General features: G+C 34.2%; 7 protein-coding genes across 7 annotated transcripts; 5 read left to right on the forward strand and 2 right to left on the reverse strand.

Moving 5' to 3' along the window:
- Positions 1–603: 603 nt before the first annotated feature.
- On the forward strand, positions 604–4,236 carry LOC119633904 (bacchus). Its single transcript, XM_038027719.1, has 3 exons — positions 604–917; positions 3,327–3,498; positions 3,579–4,236. The coding sequence occupies exons 1-3, from the start codon at positions 681–683 to the stop codon at positions 3,626–3,628; spliced, it is 459 nt and encodes a 152-aa protein (XP_037883647.1). The 5' UTR covers positions 604–680; the 3' UTR covers positions 3,629–4,236.
- Positions 4,237–9,300: 5,064 nt separating this feature from the next.
- Positions 9,301–9,846, forward strand: LOC119633653 (SNAPIN protein homolog). The gene has a single exon (XM_038027312.1). The coding sequence runs from the start codon at positions 9,385–9,387 to the stop codon at positions 9,832–9,834; it is 450 nt and encodes a 149-aa protein (XP_037883240.1). The 5' UTR covers positions 9,301–9,384; the 3' UTR covers positions 9,835–9,846.
- Positions 9,826–10,543, forward strand: LOC119633652 (methyltransferase N6AMT1). The gene has a single exon (XM_038027311.1). It carries the CDS (start codon positions 9,851–9,853, stop codon positions 10,487–10,489), a length of 639 nt encoding a protein of 212 aa, XP_037883239.1. The 5' UTR covers positions 9,826–9,850; the 3' UTR covers positions 10,490–10,543.
- Positions 10,544–12,843: 2,300 nt separating this feature from the next.
- Positions 12,844–16,149, forward strand: LOC119633355 (transportin-3). The gene is made up of 5 exons (XM_038026876.1): positions 12,844–13,062; positions 13,116–14,180; positions 14,248–14,414; positions 14,497–15,861; positions 15,931–16,149. Exons 1-5 carry the CDS (start codon positions 12,940–12,942, stop codon positions 15,989–15,991), a joined length of 2,781 nt encoding a protein of 926 aa, XP_037882804.1. The 5' UTR covers positions 12,844–12,939; the 3' UTR covers positions 15,992–16,149.
- A 31-nt stretch (positions 16,150–16,180) lies between these two features.
- On the reverse strand, positions 16,181–20,751 carry LOC119633356 (tubulin-specific chaperone D). Its single transcript, XM_038026877.1, has 6 exons — positions 20,511–20,751; positions 18,512–20,451; positions 18,021–18,455; positions 17,836–17,958; positions 17,276–17,779; positions 16,181–17,210 (listed from the first exon to the last, which is right to left on the reverse strand). Exons 1-6 carry the CDS (start codon positions 20,690–20,692, stop codon positions 16,783–16,785), a joined length of 3,612 nt encoding a protein of 1,203 aa, XP_037882805.1. The 5' UTR covers positions 20,693–20,751; the 3' UTR covers positions 16,181–16,782.
- A 171-nt stretch (positions 20,752–20,922) lies between these two features.
- LOC119633523 (gamma-secretase subunit Aph-1) lies at positions 20,923–21,923 on the forward strand. Its single transcript, XM_038027118.1, has 2 exons — positions 20,923–21,468; positions 21,529–21,923. The coding sequence occupies exons 1-2, from the start codon at positions 21,073–21,075 to the stop codon at positions 21,850–21,852; spliced, it is 720 nt and encodes a 239-aa protein (XP_037883046.1). The 5' UTR covers positions 20,923–21,072; the 3' UTR covers positions 21,853–21,923.
- Positions 21,886–22,573, reverse strand: LOC119633524 (transcription initiation factor TFIID subunit 10b). The gene is made up of 3 exons (XM_038027120.1): positions 22,418–22,573; positions 22,136–22,357; positions 21,886–22,077 (listed from the first exon to the last, which is right to left on the reverse strand). The coding sequence occupies exons 1-3, from the start codon at positions 22,499–22,501 to the stop codon at positions 21,970–21,972; spliced, it is 414 nt and encodes a 137-aa protein (XP_037883048.1). The 5' UTR covers positions 22,502–22,573; the 3' UTR covers positions 21,886–21,969.
- Positions 22,574–22,666: the final 93 nt, after the last annotated feature.

A 22,666-nucleotide genomic window follows, 5' to 3' on the forward strand; every position in this document is an offset into this window, starting at 1 on the left:
TTGCCTGAGAATATACTCAAGCAATCTACCGCCTGCGTTAGTGGTCGCATTATTGTTATAGGAGAAAAGCAAAAACAACTAACTACACGTTATAGCATTTCATGAGTACATTTATAATACACTCGACTGCTGCACAACTAACTGAAACAGAGGCAGCGACGAGCATTTATAAGCGATAGAGTACTGCCTGCTTGTGCGGTAAACGTTAGAGGGATAAAGAGGCAAGAAGTGTGTGGTGTCGTTGTCGTCGTCGTCGTCATCGTCGTCGTCGTAATAGTAGTTTATTCATCGTTACCCCGTACACCCATATACAACCATAAATTGGAAAAAATATCTTAAAACTTAAATACACACCGCTAACCGTTCAACTTAAACAGTGTGTCTGTGTCGTTCGTTGAGTACGGTTATTAGTGAAAGAAGGGAGCTTTTCTACTCTATAGGAAAATTATAATTAACAAAAAAATAAATAAATAAATAAATAAATAATCTGCTGCTGCATTGTAAATTTTTTTCTTTTGCAAAACAAAAATAAAAAAAGAAAACATACGCTTCATAACGCGCGTGAAGAAAATTACATATTTATAAGCATATAGTTGTTATATAAGGAAAAATTACAAAGATTACTTAATAATTTTATTAATAAAATAAATTTACAAAATATAAACGAAATACAGTCAAAAATGTCTGCAGCCACGGAAAAACAAAACAACGGCGACGTAGCTACCGTCGAGAAAGTAGCAGCCGACGCAGTTAAAGAGGATCTCAAAACAAAACCTGCCGTAGAAGACAGCAAATCAGCAGCAGTGGTAAGCGACAACGGTACAGCGTCAAAGGACACCGACGCCGCAGATGAGGAAGATGACACAGATGTCGCTCCCGCTAAAGAACATGTGAAAGGCACGAAACGGCCAGCTGAAGTAAGTAACACGTTTCCCTCCTGTATCAGTTTAAACAGTAGTTAGTGGCGCAAAACATTGAATTTTTAAGGTTTTAGGACCAAATCATTCTCGCTAAGAAGGTAGCGAGACACACGAAGGAGGAGAAAACCAACCTAATCAATAAATACTTAATTTCGTCTATACTTCTACCCTGGCTTGTTTGTAGTGCATTATTGGCAGATACACATAGTACATTTTTAATTAGGAAATAATGGGTAGAAATGGTGGGGAATAATCAAATTCAGTTTGCCAGAGGGAGAGGAGGTATGACGAGACAGGCGAGACAGGTCTTATCGCATGAGCACACTAAGCGCGCGCATTTTATCCCTTTCTTGTCTCCTATCATTTTTGTTATTGTTGTGTAGCGCTCATACCTACTCACAAGCATTTCCAAAAAAAATTTGTAATTTTCTTAAAAATTACATTAACATAGGCACATATTATGTGTATATATGTAGCTTGAAAAAACTTAATTCATTCCATTCTAACTATCTATAGGTAATCGAATATATTATTATTCATAATTTGTGTTTAATAGTATTGGGAGCAGCAAGCAGCGCAGAAGAATTATTAACGTATGGGGGAACACAATTACAAATGTAATATGTAGTGCAATAATGACATAAATCCCCAAACACATATACACGTTTTGTTTTAACATTTATTTATTACATGTCGTGAGATATACTGGCCCGTTACAAACATGCAAACGCAAAAACAATTTGAGCATTTGTGCGATGAATTGCACAAACAATTCTCTGTGTGTGTTTGTGCTAATAAATTCATTCATTGCGATGCGATTTACCACTTCTCTTTCATTGCGTACATACAAATGAATTGCTGCTGCTTGCTATTCGCTTTGCATTTTTCTAATACAAGTTGACATATACTTGAGAGGTAGCTGTACGGCATAGATGTCGTGAAAAAAAACGCTGCCGGCCGGTTCAGCGATCGTTTCGTCGTTTCTTAAATTTTACGATAATAATGCATTAAATTTATATTTAATAGAGAATTTTTTTAATCTAGAAAATACTTTTTCTATTTAATCTTGGTTCTCGTTTTTTTTTTTTCTTTCTTTTTCCCCCTCTTTAAAAGAAAGAAACAAAAACTCGCGCTCATATTTACAGTCCCAAACTTGCTGTGACTGTGTTGTTAGAGGCCACTCATTTTGAGCTCTCTACCTTTGAATCGTTGTTATATCTATGATTATCTGTTTTTTTTTTTTTCTTTCTATTATTTTTTTACTTTTATTTTCGCACACAATTAATTGCGTTTATAATGAAACGTAGAGAAAATTTTAATTTATATATGCTTAGTATATATAAACTTACTTACGCAAGGCTACATTTACTAATACATGCATAGAGATTGTGAGAAAAACACTTGTATCATTTGAAGAGAATGTGTGTAAAGCACGAGAAACAAACTGACGGGAAAAAAGCAAACAAAAATAAAACTATTATATACATGCATGCATACAACATAAACATATATGTACATCCATCTCTTTTTAACCTATTTACTTAAAAACGAATCACCTTGCTTTATACATACGTGTATGCCATGTACTAGTCCGCGTTCAATGTACCACAAAGAGGAGAATGCAGAGAATGTCGAATAAAGATAGCAAAGCAAACGGTGTTAATGTTGCTTGCTTGTTTATACATATATACATTTTATGAATGATTGGCGAGCGTTGAGTTAGTCCGTGCTGCTGCATGCTTATATGAAGTAAAGATAGTATATAACCGGCTTTTTTTTATTTATTTATTTATTTATTTTTATTTATTTTTTTCTTAAGTGACGTCCTATATATTTCCTATTACCTTTTGTTATTGTTATTCTTTGTATTTTCTTGTTTATCGTTGATATGTGCTTGGTAAAAGTAAGTACAGTAGGACATAGTAGAGGGATTCGCTCGATAATAATGACGGGAGATAGGCTTACTGCTGGTTCTTAAGTAATGTGTGTCTTCACCCTTGTAAATATATCAATAGGGGGCGCTTAACTATACTTTACTAGCTCTTGTCTGCATGTAATCGTTTGCGCCTTTTGTTGTCTACTATAAAAGATTGAATATAAAATCCACCAACAGTGTAGAGCAAGTACAGTACAGTTTGGCAGAAAAACATTATATATATATATATGTATATATATATATAGCAGCTGTGCTTTGTTATTACCATTTTATATCTCACGACCGTTATTATTGTTATTGTTGTTTGTTGTTTTGCATGCATGACTTTTAAAGTCGTTAGGTTTTGATTTATAAAAATTCAATGGTTATTGGTTTACATATTTATTCCTTCGAGGGTAGAGGAAACTTTTGAATTTTCAACGAAAAGAATAACTAAAAGTTCAATGAATTTGTTTTTATTTCATTTTTAGGCTAAACATTTAGAGTCAAAGAAGGCTAAAAAAGAAACAAAGGCGGTCGATGTCGATTCCGATGGTGACGAAATACTAGAAGATGATGTTAATGAAGGTGAAAGTGATATCGAAAGTGACGAGTACGATATACCTTATGAAGGTGAAGAGGACGATATAGAAGAATGTGAAGGTAGGTTTTTTTTTTTTTGTATTATTAAAATAAAGGCATTTTTTAAATACAAATATTATGTAATATCATATCTTTTATAGATGACGACGATGAGAACGATGACGGTTCAGGTTCTGACGATCAAGCGTAATAATAATATCGCTTAGTCAAAAAGTAACCCCTCTTAATTAATATTAATTAAAAAAAAAAAAAGAAAAAAAAAAAAACTAAAAGCCGAAAAAAATACAAACAAATCATTTTAAATTTGTATAATTTACGTTAGAATTTATATATAACATAACTGTAAAAGTTTACTTTTTACTGAGTTGACAAAAAGGTATTTTCGGTATGCATATATAAACGTTTTTAAAGAACTTCTTCTGTCAGTGTTATCATTTCATTTTTTTAAACATTGGTTTCGTCACCAGCCATCATTATTTTAAGGGTTATAAACATTCTTGTTTGTGACTGTATAGTTGAGGGTCAATTTGAATACTTTATATAGTTTTTTTAAATTTTAAATTACTTCCGCAATGACCCGTCAGACTCAAAAAGTTTGTGGCGTTGATTTTATAACAGAGATTACATACAAGAAATTCCCAGTTTGTATATTTTTTTCGTTTAAAAAGATGATTTATTATGATAAAAATGAAACGTTCTGTTCAATCTTAGAACTAATGAAAATATCATCAGTTACCATTGAATTTGTTTTTTATATAGAAGAAATAAATTCTTTTATAAAAAAAAAAAAAAAAAAAACCGAAATTACTTTCTTGCCAACCTATAATTGTATGAAATATATTTTTTACAACGTATGAAATTTCTTGATGGCAAAAAAAAAACATCTATACACAAACCCCCCGATAGTTTTTCCTTTTTGCTCCATGTACGTTTAAGTCATTTTTTTATATACCATATTTAAAATAAAAAGTTATGTATAATTTAAATATACGATGAAAAAGTGAAAGAAAAAATTAAAAAAAAAAAAAAATACCACAAACCATTAATTAAGCATTAGACGTTAATAGATATAAAAGGAAAAAATAAATGAATATGAATAAAATGAAATATATACAAAAAAAAAAAAAAAAAAAAAAAAAAAAAAAAACCCAAAAAAAAAAAAAACGGAAAAGAGAATAAGTATTTAAATAAAAAATTAAAAATAAACCAAATCAATGTTCATTGATTTCTTTTTTCTCAAACTTTATTTTTTACTATTCTATTACAAACAAAAAAGGAAAAGAAAACAACAACAAAACAAACACACTGAAACTCTCCTGTAGTCGATTGGCGACTACGTTGTAATCATTGTAATATAGGAAGAAAATGCTAATTCATACAAAACATGCATCAATTTCCACCACATAACGAAATTGAGTACTATTTATTTATTTATTAATTTTTCTTTTTTTTTTATGTTTTAGATAAATGAATGCGGTAAGTTTTTCTCTCAAATAATGAAATGAAAAATAAAAAACGAAAAGAAAAAAGTACATAAACCTTATTATTCAGAATTACGACAGTATTAGTGGAATTTCGCATTGATTTATTTTACCGAAAATATTGTATTTATTGAAACTAATGTATGATTAAAAAAAAAAATAAGAAAAAGTTTACAACCAATTTAAGGCAAATAACTTAGAAGATTATTATTATAAATAAGAATATTATTATTTTAAGAATTAAGAAAGAAGTTGCCAAACTGAGAAAACGCTTTATTCTTTTAAAAGTAAGCAGTGTGACAAGACTTTCAATTCAAACTTCATCTCATTGAAATTCAGAAATTCAACCTTAACAACAAACTTGAATGAAATCTGCTACGCAACAAATGCATTGAGTCCATTATAAAATGTTGAATAAATTCTACGAAATTTGTATATGAAATTAAATCATAAGTAAGCGTCGCCCCATAAGCGATCGACAGAGAAAAAGTATTTATGTTACTTACATCATGCATGATTCTCATAGGCACAACTAACATACATATAAGGAATGTTATGTTATCGAAATAAATATCTTAATTGCAAAGTTTGTATATTTTTACATAAATACCTATATAAATATATATATACATCTATATATATTACTTCATATACACACATATATAAAGAAAAAAGCAATAAAGTAAGTTTAAAACCTATTCAACTATGCACTTATGTGCTAAATTGTTTCCTGTCTTTCAAATGCACTCACTAACACATTAGTAAGCAAACAAGATAGTTGCGACTAGAAGGTATGTAGCAATCGAAAAGTATGCATTTTTCTCACTCTCGGATGCCAAATCTTTCGATCATAAACGTGCTGTTGAGTAACATAGTAAAATTGCGGTGGACTTTACCTGATGATTCTTGCTTTCTTTCCATGGAAGTTAATTTATTGTAGCTATGAGGACTCTTTGATCGCCTGAGCAGATCTCTGGAAATTGCAATTTATTTCTCCCTACAAGGTGATCATATACGCCAATGTTAGGTTTCGAAGATCCGTTCTGTTACGAATTGTGCGAATGTTGTAGGTTATATATATGTATACAATTGGACTATCAAAGCATCCTAGTGCAGGCGACCATCGCCGTGATTAGTAACTGGTTTTTTAGAAGACAATTGATTATCGCCAACAGTCACAAATCAGTTACCATCGTCGCCAGCTTTCGTATACTTTCCCTCAAATTTCCCTCAAATGCAGTGCACTAAGAACTGTAAGAAATGTAAAGAATGAGAGCCAAATTGTCGTTTATTTTGTATAAACAAATTACATATAGTAAATAATAAAACGCACGCAAATGAAATGAGCAGAAAATTATGCAGAATTGTTGCTAGGTGTGAAGTTGTTGTACTTGCCTTTGCTTAATTTTTTTTCTTTATCTTTTATAAATGCAATTTCAGACACACTCTATTTTCTCTTTTAATTCTTTTAAGTTTTTAAATGATTAATTTATTTTCCAACAGCAGGTTATATTTTCCTTTTGCAGCTCCAAACTCAGTTCTAAATAGGAGATCTGTGCAATTTGGTCTAAGCGACATCAATATTATTGTCGCCAGGTTTGACGTAATTGAGGGAAAGCATTTAGCGATAATCGCCAGAAAGTTCTCAGACGATTGTCACCTGCTTAAATGTACTCCGTAGCTCTTTCTGGGCTAAATTGGATGGTATTGAGATGAACGATATGTCAAAAAGCCCCGTTTTTTACACTGCTATAGTTGCCCCTTAAAAAATTAAAAAATATTAAACTTAACGTTCCATTTCGTTGGATTTTCATTAACACTAAACTCTAGTTGATATACCACAAGCACAGGGCTGTTATTTTAGGTGAATCGATACAAATAATAAGAAAATAACTGCATATCCGATGTCGTAAAATTGCTTGCTTTGAAGGCGTAACGGGTTCGTTTAGGATAAATTTTCTATACCTTCAGCACAAATTCGTATATATTCTTTGTTCAATTTAAAGTCCATTTGTAGATTTAATTTATTCCTGTAAAGAGATAGTTTTATTAAAAGTTAGAATTCTTTTTCAGAAAACTTATAAGAAAAACTTACTTATCCTCCTCGATAAACTCTTGTATTTGTCGTTATCCATTCCCTAGTCAGTGCTTACAAATTTTTGAATAATAATATTAGCAAGAATATTTGCCGTTCTAGTTTCACGAGACTGTAAGTAAGTTCATTTGTTAATAATTAGTATTTAATATACGGAGAAGGAAAATTTTAATAAGAATTCATATTTCACTGCTTCTGAAACGAATATCCCATAAAATTCTCTTTCGTCGTAGTTCATTTAAGTTTCTCTTTGTGTTTAAGAAGTGTTTAGGTCCATTACATTTGAGTCAGCAGACTAACAAACAGCAGTCTCGCGACTTGTGTTTAGTACAATAAAAATATAAGGGCCCGAGTTTGTTGTTAGTAGTATAAAAATATAAAAGGCCCTGCTTGTTGTTATTTGTGTAAAAAATAGAACATTTTTTGGCAACTAAACTTTCGTTATACAATTGAAGTCGTCTTTACAAACCCATGCCTTTCAATGCGTCTCATTACTTTCTTTATGTTGCCCAAAATACTATCTGAAAGTTTTTGAATTGCTTCGGGTGTTGTAATCTCATTTGGGCAAACTAAACCGTCATGTGTTCAACATTTGCGAGCAAGTCCAATTTCAGTTATCCAGTGTTTAGCCATTAGAATTCCCATTCCTATAGTTTTCTTAAGTGAAAGAAACTATGTCTTCTTGGCACAAGTTTTTTCAAGCATGCGCTACGTTAACGATTAACATCAAAATTAATATACGATCGGGTGAAGATCTCTTCTATATGATATTAAAAGAGAGTACCTTTATGGTGTTTCTTTGTGATGACTTTTTAATCATCCTACATAGTTAACTTTTTATCGAACGATTAAGATTCTGATTAAAGAAATCTTGATTGTTATCGGACGGTAAGTATACAAAAGAAATGAACTTATATCTTCGCAATTCGGGTAAAAATTGATTTAAATTTCAGATACTTACAGCGGCTTTCATTTCTTTAAACGTAGGGTACAATCGAGCAAGACGGCTAATAAAAATTGTGTAAATATGAACTGAAGAAGGATAATTGATAATCGTTTTAATTTTCTTGAACAGTGAATGCAAACTTACATGTATAAGGAATCGCAAATAGCAAGTTGTATGTCTTCCATTTGACACCCATACCGCTTTTTCCGAAGGAAATTCCTTTGATATTTCAAGGGCCAAATTTGACATTTGCCATTGAGGTATTAAATTATCACTTGAGAGACAGCTATTCAATACTTCTACAGATTCGTTTGAATTATGAAAAAAAATTCGGTTTCGCGACTTTCCTTATGAATCCCGCATTTCTCAACCTGCAATCAAACTTCTGCCAGTTAGTGCCAAAGGAAAACTTTTCTCTCCCGTCTCCACAGACGGATGCAAATTTGAAGTCGTTGGCCGAGTTTTTTGGTTCCCTGTCATTAACATTGGGGGGAATTTTTCAAACGATCCTAACAGCACCACAGCACAGCCGAGTGCTTTGCAATTCTGGAAGCCATTCGTCTTGCAGCAATGCAAAAGCAGAAAAAATTTCTAATTGTTTGAGACAGTAAGTCGATTTTGTTAGCCCTATAATCGTTCTCCACAACTAGAACCAGTCATATGGACGTTCATGATAGAATTATTGCTGACAAAATTGCATCTTGCAAGTCATCGTATACCGGTGATCGACCTTTAATATCTTTTGGCATAAAAGCTTTTGAAGCTTTTGAACACCGCAGCTTTCGGCCGTCATTTATATAATCTAGGTCCGCATATAAACGTTAGACCATGGTTCAGTGTTTTCAATCTTTGTCGTAATGTCATATGCCTCATCAACAAATTAATGTTTATTCACAGCGGATGTGGTGATCATTTATACAAAATTAATGCAATATTCACCTATTCTGCAATATACTTAGGTCTCAAATCATAACTGATTCTTTAGTAGTTTTTTGTTTTTTTAACTCGCCTAACTTAAATTTAAATAATCTAACGATCGAGAGCTGAATTTTGGACCGTTGACCATTGTTTTTTGTCGCCGACACTGCTTTCATATTACCCCCTATTATTTTTCAGTATTTTATCCAAACACTCACATAAAAAAAAAATGTATATCTTCTGTAAATAACTGTGAAATTTGGGTTAAATTTTGTAAGAAAAATTTAAGTGCATTACGTGCGACATATGAAAATGGTTACAAGTAACAAAAATGTCATCCGTTTACGTAAATGAATTGTCAAGTCTATTTAAAAAAGCAGACAAAAAATTTGCCTTCACACTGTAACTTTTCTTTTTGCAACGCTGGGCGAATCATCTGTTGTTGACGTGCTGAATATTCAAGACGAAGAAAAACAAAATAATGGATTTTGTTTAGTTCCTAATCCATGTCAACTTTATATTACAGAAAAAAAAAGGAAAAAATAATGGATAAAGATTCTGATAGTACAGTGACTTCATTGGACGAGAATACGGAAAACTTTTGCAACAATCAAACTCGAGATATTTTAGCCGAAGGATTGATAAATTTATTTAAACCTGTAGTGGAGAAACTGGATGAAAGAATACAAGGCACAAGAGTCGCTCAGTTGGAATTGAAAGCTCAGTTAGAAGCACTATCAGTGCAGTTGCGGGAAATTGAAAAAGCACAGCAAAATATACCTGAATTTTCTAACAAAGTCAAAGAACTAATAAACGTCAAACACAAAGTTACAGTGATTTCTAACATTTTAACCACCAGCCAAGAGCGATTAACTGGTCTGCATAAGCTTATTGAGAAGGAGCAGAGAAAACGACAAGCTCTGCTAAATTCAGCTATAAATACAAGTATTCCCTAAGCAAAATTCGAAAATAATGGAAACACCATATATCGATCATTTGTCAGATACGGATTATGAAAATATCTATGAACCCTCACAAGATTCTTTTTTGCTATTAGATGCTCTAGAAATTGATCTAAAGTTTATAGAACAAGAACTAAACCCTAATTTATGCTTAGAGATTGGCCCAGGTAGTGGAATAATTATTACAGCTTTATCAAAGCGCTTGTCCTCCAGCACATTGTGCTTAGCTGTAGATATCAATCGCTATGCAGCATGCGCGACAAAGCGTACAGCCCAGCGTAATGGTGTGGAGGTGGAATGTATATGCGGTAATCTAGTAGATAATGTGCGTTGCAATTTAATAGATTTGCTGCTATTCAATCCTCCCTATGTTGTTACGGCAGACGAGGAAATCCGAGATGCTAAAAGCAAATTAGTGCATTCCTGGGCGGGCGGTAAGCATGGCAGACGAATCATTGATACTTTATTGGTGAAATTGCCGGAAATTTTATCACCACGAGGAGTATTGTATCTCCTGCTATTAAAAGAAAATAAACCAGAAGAAGTGATGCAAGCACTGACAAAGCTCGGTTTTAAAAGCGAAAAATTGATTGAACGAAGAATACCTGGTGAATATTTATATGTATTAAAAGTACGACATCGATTGTAATATGAGATTTTCTTTGGTTAAGTTACTGGCAATAATTTGAAGATAAAGAAAAAAAGAAAAGCGAAACCGAAGCCATTAAAATTAAAAATCTTAATGCAAAATGTTTACTTTAATTATGAATTCTTATTAAGCGGAAAAAATACAAGAGAGCTATCTCTGAAAAATAAGCGCATGAACATTTGATTCTATGTATTATTTTTATAAAAGAAAATATTCATTAAAGTGCAAAATTTAGAAACGAAAGGTTGCAGGGAATCATGATAATAGCAAATCCGTTTTAATCTTGATTTAGTTGAGACGAAAACGGCTTGTACAAAAATATAATTTGGATTATTAATCATCCTTCATTCCAAGCATTCAAATCTATCGATAATCATGCCTCCAAAGGTATATTCTGATAACGATGCTTTCAAAGGCAGCTAAAATGCACCTCCCACTGCCCTATCGATATACGTTACATTTTACTTCTTTAAGATAAAAAAAAAAAAAAAGGAATATGGAAGCCATTTAGTAGGGAAGAATATTGAACAATGTGGCATTTAATTATAAAGTGTACGTCGAACTTTTGAAATCGATTCTTGCTGAACGGCAATTGTCCTGTCGGGTACAGATGTTGCCAGCAGGCAGGCTTTAAATGGGCAAATGGAGTTTGATATCTTTTCTTATCTTTCCTTTTTTGGCAAAAGAAGAATTCATAATATGTCTAGATTTCTAACACGCTTCACTGCTAAGAAGTGTGGTGTGCAAGAGTATAAATTATGTATATGAATTTCGCATATTTCGTTGTGTTGTCGCAATTATTGCTTATCCCCTTTATAAACCACATTAAATCTTCCTTTTTGTATTTGCCCTCTAATGGATATTGAAATATGTTTCTTTTACATTCATAATTGAAGAGAGACAATCTTTCTTCTCTCTTGAATTCTTAAAAGGCCTACATTTTTTTCTGATACTTTCTCCATGTCAGTTAATTATTTGTTCTAAAAAGATTTACGTAAAACCTCTTTCTTCATTTTCTCTATATTTGAAACAATTTAAAATCGAAGTAACTTTGCAATAAATAAGAAAAGAAAACAGTCTCTTTATATATTTTTAAAACATTAATAAAAAGCCGATAGCCCTAGATGCTAGTGCTTTAAGACTTTAGTCTTAGAATTTATTCTCTGGCTAAATTTATAATAATAATAATAATGATAAAACATTACATAACGCCTGAAAAGCGCAAGTTAACATTTAGAATAGCGAGAAAATAAAATCTTTTAAAGCTTCATATCCTTATTCCAATCATAAAACTCAAGAAACAGAATAAAAAAATTATTTTTCGATAAAAAAACCAAATTCTTAAATCAAATGACACCCAATTCGAGCTGACAGAAAGCATAAAATAACGAAGTGCTTAGTTCCTACAGTTACCACTTGCAAATTTTACATAAGTATTACTTACCTTTTCCAAGAGTTGCTTAGGAGCGATGATGTTTTTATACCAACCACAGGGAGATGACACTAGACATGATGAGAGTAGTGCACCTTGCTTTGACGCGAGTAACAATACAACTATTACATCTATTTTCCAGTTTCAACGTTTCGTTCTTTAAATACTATGAACGAACACAGTGTCGCGAAACAATCCCCAGGTAAGGTTTGCTTTATTCGAACTTCCGCAAGGAAATCGTAAGGGAACAATAAATATAGAACATATTAGTCGGTGTAGACGTTCCAACATTCTCATTTTACAGCTTCAATGGTCACGAACATCATTTTACGCTAGAAAGCAAAAAAGGCGCCAATTAAAGAACTAAAATTTAAGAAAAAAATTCTGATAAAATGTTGAAAGAGATCACATAAATAATAATAATAATTTAGAGCTGGTGGTCTTGGTTTCTGGTGCGTGTCCCAATTTTTAGTCCTAGAATTTGATTAATCTATATAATATATATAGTAATAATCAGGATAAACATTCTTATTTACTTAAACGGTGACCTAATCCTTATAGACGATGCTATTTATGGTATAATCCATGCGTAACGAGTGTTGTGATATCAAAAAATAGTTTGCTTAGATCAAATTAAATCAAAGGTACAGCAAAGATATAATGTGTATATCTAAAATGTTTATATCCAGGATTCGTTTTATGACTTTTCTTTTTTAAATTGAAAAATGAGGTGTTAAATTGAAAGTGCGATCCAATTTGCATTTTCTTTCATTTGAACGCGGAAAACGTTCAAAGCAAAATGCTTTCTTTCACAAATTAATTGTATACGGTATTTGCGATTTTAGCAATCTTTAAAATTATTCATCCGGTTTGTTTGCAGGTGGCAGCACGATGTAAAAACATAAGAACAGCGATAACTTCCAGAAGGCAACTAAATTATTTTTCGGTGTTTATGCAAAAAAATTGATGCAAAAAATATCGTGAATTTGACCAAGAGTGGATTTGTTTAATAAATCAAATGATGATGGAAGTGGCACCAACCACTGATTTGGTATATCAAGGGATATGTACGCTTTTTCACAATACCAATCCCAGAGAAAAGGAAAAAGCTAGTAAATGGCTAGAAGAATTTCAGAAATCTGTAAGGTTTTGCAGTGTCTTTCTATCAGGAAGAATTAATTCGTCTCTTTTTAGATTTACTCATGGACTATAGCCGATGAACTGCTGCAACAAAAACGGGACTTGCATTCATGTTATTTCGCTGCTCAGACAATGCGTAATAAAATTCAAAATTCATTTAATGAATTGCCGCCCTCCTCGCATGAATCGTTACGTGACTCTTTGATAACTCATATAGGACAAATAACCATTGACACCGACAATATAATAGTAACACAATTATGCTTGGCTTTGGCTGATTTATCTTTATTGATGGCGTCGTGGAAGCAGCCCATTTTAGATTTACTAGATATGTTATCACCGCAGCCGCAGTCGATGTGGCCGCTTTTAGAAATTCTTACATTAATACCGGAAGAAATGGATTCGCGGTATTTGCGTTTGGGAGCGAACCGACGTGAAGAGGTACATTTGCAGTTGGAAGCAGCCGCTCCAAAAGTAATGGAATATCTTTGCATGTGCATGCATGTAAGCGAAACTAATCAAGAGAAAATATTAAATGCGACCCTACGTTGCTACAGTACCTGGGTGGCTATACACGCCATACGTCTGCAGCAATCAGCACAAAATCCGCTAACGCAACAAGTCTTCAAATTGCTAAGCATGGAAAGCACTTCGCGCAAATTACACGATACCGCTACCGAATGTATGTGCGCCTTGCTCAGCACAAGCTTAGATCCTCAGTTTAAATTGCAAATATTCAATTGCATTTGCATGCTGGAGCCAGCCTATCATACTAGTGTGGGTACCGAGGACATAGATAAGACGATGAATTATTGCCGTATATTTACTGTACTGTGCGAAGCGTTCTTCTTCGAAATGCTTCAAAGTGATGATATGCCGCATTATTCAATAAAAGGTCTGGATTTAGTGTTAATTTGTGTAGGGCATTTCGATTATGAGGTGGCTGAGATAACGTTCAACTTATGGTACAGTCTTAGCGAGGAGTTATTTCAACGGAATAATGATACACTAACAGCGCATTTTAAGCCTCATATAGAGCGTTTATTGGGTGCTTTATATCGTTTAGCGCAAATGGAGTCCGATCAGGAAGGTCTACTAGATGAAAACGATAGTTTTAGTGTGAGTTGTTGCAATTCCTTTTTCGCAAAAGTGTTGGAAGGAAATTTGATCTATTTGCATTTTGCAGGACTTTCGTCGAAAGGTTTCCGATCTAATAAAGGATGTTGCATTTATTGTGGGTTCGGGAGCGTGTTTTAAACAAATGTTTTTGCTATTGCAGTCGCCAGGGACCACGTGGGAGTCAACAGAATCGGCATTGTTTATCATGCAAAATGTAGCCAAAAATATTATACCGTAAATATTAAACATTTTCTTTATAATTCTCGTAAGTCAGGTTTTTTGATTCATCTATCCTTTTTTTTATTTTTTTTTTCAGAGATGAAAACGAAATTATTCCCAAAGTTGTGGAAGCTATACTTAATCTTACAGATAAGACTCATATAGCCGTGCGCTATACTTCGATTATGTTGCTTGGCGAATTATGCGATTGGATTGAAAATCATCCGGAGACGCTGCAAGCCGTACTAGATTTTTTATTGTGCTCCTTGCAGCAGAAAAATGGTTTGGCTGCCGCTGCCGCCATTGCTTTGACCTCAATTTGTTCGTCCTGCCGGCAAAAAATGACGTGTCACATTTTTGGACTGGTGAACATAGCTGGAAGTTTAGATAGTTTCGAAATCAACAATGACTTGGCGATAGGATTATTGAAAGGCATTTCGCTCATATTATCGCGTCTGCCTAGAAATCAATTAGATACGGCTATGCGCGAGATAATAAGATTTCAATTAGAACCTTTAGCGGAGCTAGTGAAAAGTGGGCCTGTCGCTGTAGTTTGCAAGGGTGAGCGGACAGATCCCGCTTATTGGGTGGATAGAGCCTGTGCTGTTATACGCCATACTAATCCTGATGTCAGCACCGACGAAATGCATCCCACCTTACAGATTCTGAATGAGGCTTGGCCTTTGATTTCCCAAATAATGGATAAATATCAAACGGACGTAAGAGTGATGGAGCGCACTTGCCGCCTAATACGCTACAGTGTGCGTATGGTACGAAAACAAGCGTCATTGTTGGTAGAGCCTTTAATTAACCAAATGGTTTGCTTGTACACTTTACATCATCATAGTTGCTTTCTGTATTTGGGCTCAGTATTTGTAGATGAATTTGCCAAAGTTGACGAATGCATAAACGGGCTCTTGGCAATGCTAAAGGCGTTTATTGAGCCCACGTTTAAAATGTTGCAAGTAGAGAATGGTTTAAAAAACAATCCAGACACTGTGGACGACTTTTTTCGCTTGTGTTCGCGTTTCATAGATTGTTGTCCGTTACCCTTCCTACAAAGTGCACTGGTTACGCCCATATTTCAATGCGCATTGCTTGCCTGCACTTTAGATCATCGTGAAGCGAATTCTTCGGTCATGAAATTTTTTTGCAATCTTCTAAAATGGGGACGCAGTAATAATTATCGCTTGTCAGAATGCAAGCCATTGGTGGCGGAAATCGCTCAACAAAATGGAGAAGCCCTAGTTATGAATCTTGTACACGCCTCAGTATTTTGTTTGCACTCGTATATGTTGCCTGATGTAGCAGAAGTTTTGACAGAACTCAAGGCTGTTGTGACCAGCGAACAGATGGAATCATATCTTAAGACGGCTCTGGATGCTTTGCCAAGGAAAAATTCAGGAGGCTACGTAACCGCCACCCAGCTGCAATTAGATGAATTTTGCAATACGGTCATGAGGTAAGTGCATTGACAGTCCATTACAAAACGGGAAAACAAATGCAATATCTTAATTTTTTAAAATTATAGAGCTACTGCTCCGAAATCCGTGACCGTGGCCTTGAAAACATTTACTCGCTTATTCCGTTAAAATCTTATCTTCTTTTATGCTGAACTATTAAATTAATTATTACGCTACATGAAAATAATTATGACTGCCCATGATGTGTATTTTTATCCGCAGGCACTTTAATTTTTATTACAATAATTATTACCTTTATTGATTACTCTTAATTTATAAAAACAAACGCTAATTTTAAGTGTATTTATGTAAATTTTATTTCATTGATATGTACATATATATATATACATATATATATGCATATATATGTACATCTTTTTCATCCTCTGCTATCTCTTAACTTCCCCTATATTCATCGTTAACACATTTTAAAAAGAATGTCTTAAATAAGTCGATAAAAAGCTTCTAAAAAAATTAGTAAAACAAATTATGTCACATCAAAAAAAAAAAAAAAAAAGAAAGTAAACAACATAATCGGACATATTTAGTGGTAGTAGTTTTACGTCAAAAAATTACATTAATTGTAAATTAATAAAAGAGAAAGAAAAGAAACCAGAAGACTTTTAAATTCCGAGTAGTTATCAATTTAAAATTATTTTCGAATAATGAAACATGAATACATTAGACGCGCATTGTTTTGTTGCTGTCAAATTCCTCATTTTGAAGGAAAAAAATACTTGTATGTTTATTGTCTGAACAAAAGCAAATTTGCAAACATCCATTTTTATTGAATGTATTGATCATGTTGTATTTGTAGAGCCACCAAAAGTAACAAATTGTATGGAATGTGCAAATTTCTGCGAAGTAGAAAATGCAAGGTTTATTCCAACAGAAAAATCATAAAATCTGTGAAATGATTTCTAATGGGTAAGACGCGGACTTAATGCTGCTGACTGGGGTGGCTTAATATCCATTAATTTGCACAATTCATTACGTATCGGCCTCACCTCCAATAGCGGTAAACCCCAGTCGGTTTCTGACAACAAATTCAATACCGCTTCCATATTTTCTTCAGGTATGTTACAGACTTCCCCATGCAAAGCTAATGCTTCATATAACTTGGTAGCCGTTGTCTTACGTATGTGCACGTGAGTTAAACCGAGGAATACCGACAATTTTGAGAGCACTTTCTTACATAGATGAGGCACTTGAACCAACTGACAAAAAACATTAATACTGGAAACAATCTTATAAAGCTTTTTAAAGCCTTTAATTTCTAAGTTGAGTAAACGATATAAATCGTCGGCGAATGTTGAGGACTCATCAAGCAATGCCGAGTTAATGGTACCTACAAAACGTATATGAAACGTTTATCAAATAGAATATCATATTAGGGTTAGATTTTCAAATCACCTGAGCTTATAACAGTGTCGAAAAAGTTTAACATAGGATATGTTACCCTTTCGTTGAGTAAGTTTTTCTCAAAATTTTCGATCATCTCATGACAAAGACGCGGTATTTCATTAGGGTTATGGCGAAGAAATTGAAAGAAGGCAGCCGAAGAATATTTAATTAAAGATTCCGTTAGTTGACCTATACTGGCACTTAAGCCCAATAAAAGGCGTTGCGAATAATCGGTAAGATCCAAAAGGGAGCAAAACATGGGAAATGTGTGATCCGCGAACAACCACAAAACTGTATTCGCATCGTCGGGAAACGTTTCTTTCAACCGTTGATGGTGACGTATATGCGGTATTTCTGGCTGCAAATGAATCAACTGACAAAGTATGCGTCCCGCCAAACCACGCGTGCGATCAATTTTCTCCACGGCCTGTTGCATCAAACTCACTACAACCTCATGTACATAATCAGCTCGCAGTAATTCCATGGGACATTGCTTTAACAACTGATAAATGGCTTAAGGAAAGAAATTAAATTAAAATTAAATTAAAGCTAATAGATTTTTCAAATACCATTCATTGCCGCTTCTCTGACCCAAGCGCCAATATCTCCGCGATTATCTAAGGTATATTCACCCAATGCTTTTAGAAAGCAATCCAACACCTTGTTAAAATATCTAGTATTGGCAAAGCTTACTATAAAGAAAATTGTACCATAAATTTATAATGGTTATTAGGATGTCGCGCAACGTTTTTACCTTTGGAGTCTTTATTAAAACCCACAGTCTCCACTAGTTTACTTAACGCTTTAACGCTATCACGGCGTGCTTCGCTCCAATTTTGCGTAGAATTATGCGTCATTTCGAATTCTTTTCTAAATTGTCCGCCTTCAATTATAATTTGGAGTGGAGTTAAGGCGTGTTGCGTTAGGCTGTCTACTAATGCATCGATGTGAGGAGAAATCATAAAATATGGCAACGCCCCTAAAGCACCTGTATAACCCATTCGTATATGTTCCTCTAATGTATTTTCTACTCCCTTCAAATAGAATTTAATTATCTCATCGTTTGTTTCCGCCCTTTGTGGTGTGTCATAGAACGCTCTGCATAGCTGAGCAAACGCCTCTGTAGCTGATTCTCGAGTCGGAGCTGTCTTATTTATAAGACACTTATCTATTACCATCTGCCATGAATCTGCGGTACGAATACGATTAATAAAATATTCGATAGGTACATACTATGGAACTTACCCAAGCACTCCGTGGTAACTTCAATATTGGCCAGGCTGCAGTTTTTAATGAAGTCTGTGCAACATTGCTTCATCAGTTCACCGCTCATGCCGCGAAAGAGATCCCTTTGTAGGAACTTCAAAATAAGTTCGTTTAGATTAGTTATTGCTTGATTCGACAAGTACGCGTTACTCGCTCCCTCTTTTGATAATTTTTCAGCATCCATTTTACTTAATACTAAGATGATTTCTCCCAATGCCAAAACGCTACCATGACGTGTGTTAATATCAATAGAATCAGTTTTTGAAAACAGTTGATCCATAACTACGGTGGCCATGTATTCTGGAGCATGGTGTGTAAGCCTATGCAAAGCCTTCGCTGATAGTTCTCTTATAATAATATCCCAATGATTTATTTTTCGTTCCACTAAATGATCTATTAAAGGTTTGCGGTATTCTTCGAATTGCGCTATAAAATCGCTAATGTTTAGAAAAGAATTTTGGCGCCAACCTACTGAATAGAAGTCAGTAGTAGTGGATATTTCAATACCGTATGGAAAGTTGCCCAAACGGCCCACACTTTCTTGAAAAGCAGCCGAAGCTGCCCTCCGACAATTGATTTCACGATCAAATACAGCTACAATTAGGAGCCCAGCTGAAATTTGACTAACAAAAGGTTGCAAATCATCAGAATTGTAGGCTCTGGCGAAGGCCCAGCACATATAACAAGCTGCATCTCGTATGTGTTGTCCGACTGACATATGACCTTTCATCTCATCATAGAACAAAGCTTTCATTAGTAACGGAACGAGCTCTTGCAAACGATAAGGCAACAAAAGGCCACGTTTCGCCAATTCGGCTAAAGCCAAACAGGCTCCATGCCAGGCTTCATGTGGTTCCAATGGACTTAAAATATCTATAACAGAACCAATAATGTCATCAGCTAGCTCTTTGGAAAGCCGATTAGCCACACGGCCCAGGCCTTTGGCAGCCGACCAACGTATTTCACTTCCTCCACTGCGCAGACCCTGAAGTAATTCTTCAACAACTTCTTCTATGGCATCAGGAACTAAAATTTCTTCTTCAGAGCTATGCTCCTCGATGATATCCTGAGAATCTCCTATTGTGTTTTGACCGATAGAAGATTCTACCTGATTGAGATTCATGGCTAATGAACGTGTGCCGCGCTTATACCGCCAGTTAGCTACGCGTGGTTTTAAATATACCAATCCTATACGTTGCACAATTTTCATATAACTTTTGTACTTGAGAAAATCTGAACCATCTTTGTATTGACAGTTTATAATCCACTGCAGAAGTTTGTCGGCATAGGGAAGTAAATCCTCACGTTTGCCATGTTTTAAAATTGCTGCCACCGCCTGTAACTGTCCAAATTTGCAATCCACCGTATTAGCCTGATGTTGACTGATTACCCAATCCAAGAAACTTTCTAAATATAAATCTTTAATATCAACTCTTACAAAAAATTTGGCAGCAAGGAATGCTGATATGTTACTGCATGTATCATTTGAGGATGTAAATGTTTTACACAAATCGTAAATGCGTTCCATTTTTGTTTTTTGCTGCCCTTTGCTGTTCGCAATGAATTGTGCATTACCTTCGCCATTATTTTGAGTAGTGTAGGCATCTAGGCGAGACATATGAAAAGGATTCAATACCAAAATGGACAACCATAGCAGTAATACGTAACGTGTTTCCCAGTTTTTAAAAGCAATAGGATCTTGTTGTTCCAACGTGTCCAAAGCAAAGTCAAGATCGTTTAACTCGTGGGGTAAAAACTTAACCAATATTTTGTAAGTTCGTACTTTGCATATTATATATAAATATTTAAAAGCTGCGTGCATTACTGCTTCTGTTTGGGATCGGTCACGGATTTTGTTTAGCAAACGCCCTAGCAATTTCTCCATATGTGGGTCTAATAAATGAGGCTGCTCTTGATACCTGCGCCAACATGCAAACATAGAGAATAAAATACGATTCCATTTCATTTCTCCACTTACCGTGATAAAACTTCGGTATACTTTTCGAAATCCTTTTCAAATTTTGGGGCATCAGTGGCTTCATTAGCGGTAAAATATGTGGGAATCGAGTCAATCATTTGCAATACTTGCTCCAATTCGACGAAATGCTCTAATGTATTTGAGGGAAGTTCGTCCTCTTTTATAGTTTCACATTGGAGCATGATGACTACTTTTTAGCAGATTCTATGACAATTTATTGAAATTTTTACAAAAATTTTCTATTTCTTCCAAACAGTCGGTCTTTTGGTTTTTTTGATTTTTTCATGCGAATTGTTGCAGTGATGTAGTGATCTCAAAACCCTACATTTACTTTTGACAATTGTTTCTTTGAATTTACGTATTCCCTAAACTAACAAATCATATGTTGTGCAATCAGCTGATTCGGTGGGTGTTTGTTTTTTTTATATGTTAGAAATGTTATTCGTATAAGAGCAAAAACAAGTTTATTTTATTATTATAAAACTTTAATCTTAACTTAACAACCAAAAAAAAAAAGAAGAAAATATAAGCTATTCAGAAGCGAGTTTAGCCTGTTACCACGATGACTATGCCAGAATTTTTTGGCTGTTCTATGATCGCATTTGGTCCTCCCTTGGCATTATTCATTTTTACAATCGCTAATGATCCTATTCGCATTATAATCTTGATAGTTGCTGCTTTCTTTTGGCTGGTTTCGTTGCTTGCTTCATCAATCGTATGGTACGCAATAGTGCCTTTAAGGAAATTTTTAGCGTTTGGTGTTGTTTTCTCAGTGTTATTCCAAGAAGGTTTTCGTTATATTATTTATCGAATTTTAAGACGTACTGAGCAAGGATTGCAGGTGGTCGCTGAAGATACACGCGTCATTGAAAACAAGCACATATTGGCTTATGTTAGCGGCTTCGGTTTTGGTATTATATCAGCAATGTTTGCTTTGGTTAATGTTTTGGCAGATATGGTGAGTGGATTAGACGATAGAATTGTTTTTGTAATAATTCCTTATTTTCTTGACTTTTAGTGGGGTCCAGCAACACTTGGCTTAAAAGGCGGATCTGAAGTGTTTTTTTTAGTCTCCTCTGCACAGGCACTCTCTATATGTTTGTTGCACACTTTTTGGAGTGTAATATTTTATAACGCATTCGACACGAATAACTACATGCACATAGCCTATGTAATCATTACGCATATGGTTGTCTCCCTAACCACTCTGCTAAATGCTCAGGAGTTATACAGCGCGTCATTAATTATCAACTACTGTTTGACTGTAGCATCCGCTATTTTAGCTTTTCATGTATCAGGAGGTACAAAGCGTTCTCTTAAACGTTTTTTCATCTGCCAGTAACTAGTAACTAGAGAATTTTTGTATTACTATTAATAAATAAACTCCAATTATGACGTTAAGTTCTTAAATAGAATTTAATCTCGAGAAGTTTGAATATACAAAATAAAAATATACAGTTCAGGGAAAATATTGAGCTTTGCGTACTGTTACTCCATAATCGGCTAAAGCTGGGGCTAAATCTTCCATAGTCATCGTATATTTCCGTTCCTTGTTCATTTTGGGTCCCTGAAATGCATGTATTTGTCAATTTCAATTTTTGATTACGTCAGATTTTTTATGCAACCTTAATAGGACCGTTCTGATTGCTAGTCCTAGTTTTGCAATTTTGTAAAGCATCGTTCGCCACATCGGAAATAAACTTTTGCGTAGCCACCGATATCAATCTAACAATTCGAGGATCACTAGATTCGAAGCCAGCTGAGTTCAAATAAAACGCTGTGACGGCATCTGGAACGGTTGGTATATAATCCTCTAATTGTAAGATGAAATCGCTTAACTGGGTGGTCTTTAAATAGGCGTTTATAAGAAAAAGAAAATTGCGACTAATTATTTGCTAATAGTTTACCTCTTGTTGTTGAGTTTGTTGACTTTGTTGACTTGTTGTATTGGTTGTATTCGGGCGGTAGATACCAAAATTTGTTCCGATCATGTTTTTCCAATTATCTAATCGTTTTTATATTAACAATTATAATTTATTATTATTATTTATTTTTATTACAATACTAATAATAAAAACTCTTAATTCCCAGCTCCTCTTCTTCTTTTATGAACCAGCTGCCAAGAAATAACGACATGTAAGTAATACACTCGAGGG

The sequence above is a fragment of the Glossina fuscipes genome, unplaced genomic scaffold (assembly GCF_014805625.2).
Source record: "Glossina fuscipes isolate IAEA_lab_2018 unplaced genomic scaffold, Yale_Gfus_2 2, whole genome shotgun sequence".
Taxonomy (NCBI): Eukaryota; Metazoa; Arthropoda; class Insecta; order Diptera; family Glossinidae; genus Glossina; species Glossina fuscipes.

Excerpts from the sequence above, each read along its gene's own strand:
- LOC119633904 (XM_038027719.1), top strand. The coding sequence starts at position 681 with ATGTCTGCAGCCACGGAAAAACAAAACAACGGCGACGTAGCTACCGTC. Across the intron at positions 918-3,326 it reads GCACGAAACGGCCAGCTGAA|GCTAAACATTTAGAGTCAAA; the intron begins GTAAGTAACACG and ends TTTCATTTTTAG. Across the intron at positions 3,499-3,578 it reads CGATATAGAAGAATGTGAAG|ATGACGACGATGAGAACGAT; the intron begins GTAGGTTTTTTT and ends TATCTTTTATAG.
- LOC119633653 (XM_038027312.1), top strand. The coding sequence starts at position 9,385 with ATGTCAACTTTATATTACAGAAAAAAAAAGGAAAAAATAATGGATAAA.
- LOC119633652 (XM_038027311.1), top strand. The coding sequence starts at position 9,851 with ATGGAAACACCATATATCGATCATTTGTCAGATACGGATTATGAAAAT.
- LOC119633355 (XM_038026876.1), top strand. The coding sequence starts at position 12,940 with ATGATGATGGAAGTGGCACCAACCACTGATTTGGTATATCAAGGGATA. Across the intron at positions 13,063-13,115 it reads TAGAAGAATTTCAGAAATCT|ATTTACTCATGGACTATAGC; the intron begins GTAAGGTTTTGC and ends GTCTCTTTTTAG. Across the intron at positions 14,181-14,247 it reads ATGAAAACGATAGTTTTAGT|GACTTTCGTCGAAAGGTTTC; the intron begins GTGAGTTGTTGC and ends TGCATTTTGCAG.
- LOC119633356 (XM_038026877.1), bottom strand. The coding sequence starts at position 20,692 with ATGCTCCAATGTGAAACTATAAAAGAGGACGAACTTCCCTCAAATACA. Across the intron at positions 20,452-20,510 it reads TATACCGAAGTTTTATCACG|GTATCAAGAGCAGCCTCATT; the intron begins GTAAGTGGAGAA and ends ATGTTGGCGCAG. Across the intron at positions 17,211-17,275 it reads CGACACTGTTATAAGCTCAG|GTACCATTAACTCGGCATTG; the intron begins GTGATTTGAAAA and ends TACGTTTTGTAG.
- LOC119633523 (XM_038027118.1), top strand. The coding sequence starts at position 21,073 with ATGACTATGCCAGAATTTTTTGGCTGTTCTATGATCGCATTTGGTCCT. Across the intron at positions 21,469-21,528 it reads TTAATGTTTTGGCAGATATG|TGGGGTCCAGCAACACTTGG; the intron begins GTGAGTGGATTA and ends CTTGACTTTTAG.
- LOC119633524 (XM_038027120.1), bottom strand. The coding sequence starts at position 22,501 with ATGATCGGAACAAATTTTGGTATCTACCGCCCGAATACAACCAATACA. Across the intron at positions 22,358-22,417 it reads AACAAACTCAACAACAAGAG|ACCACCCAGTTAAGCGATTT; the intron begins GTAAACTATTAG and ends GCCTATTTAAAG. Across the intron at positions 22,078-22,135 it reads ATCAGAACGGTCCTATTAAG|GGACCCAAAATGAACAAGGA; the intron begins GTTGCATAAAAA and ends CATGCATTTCAG.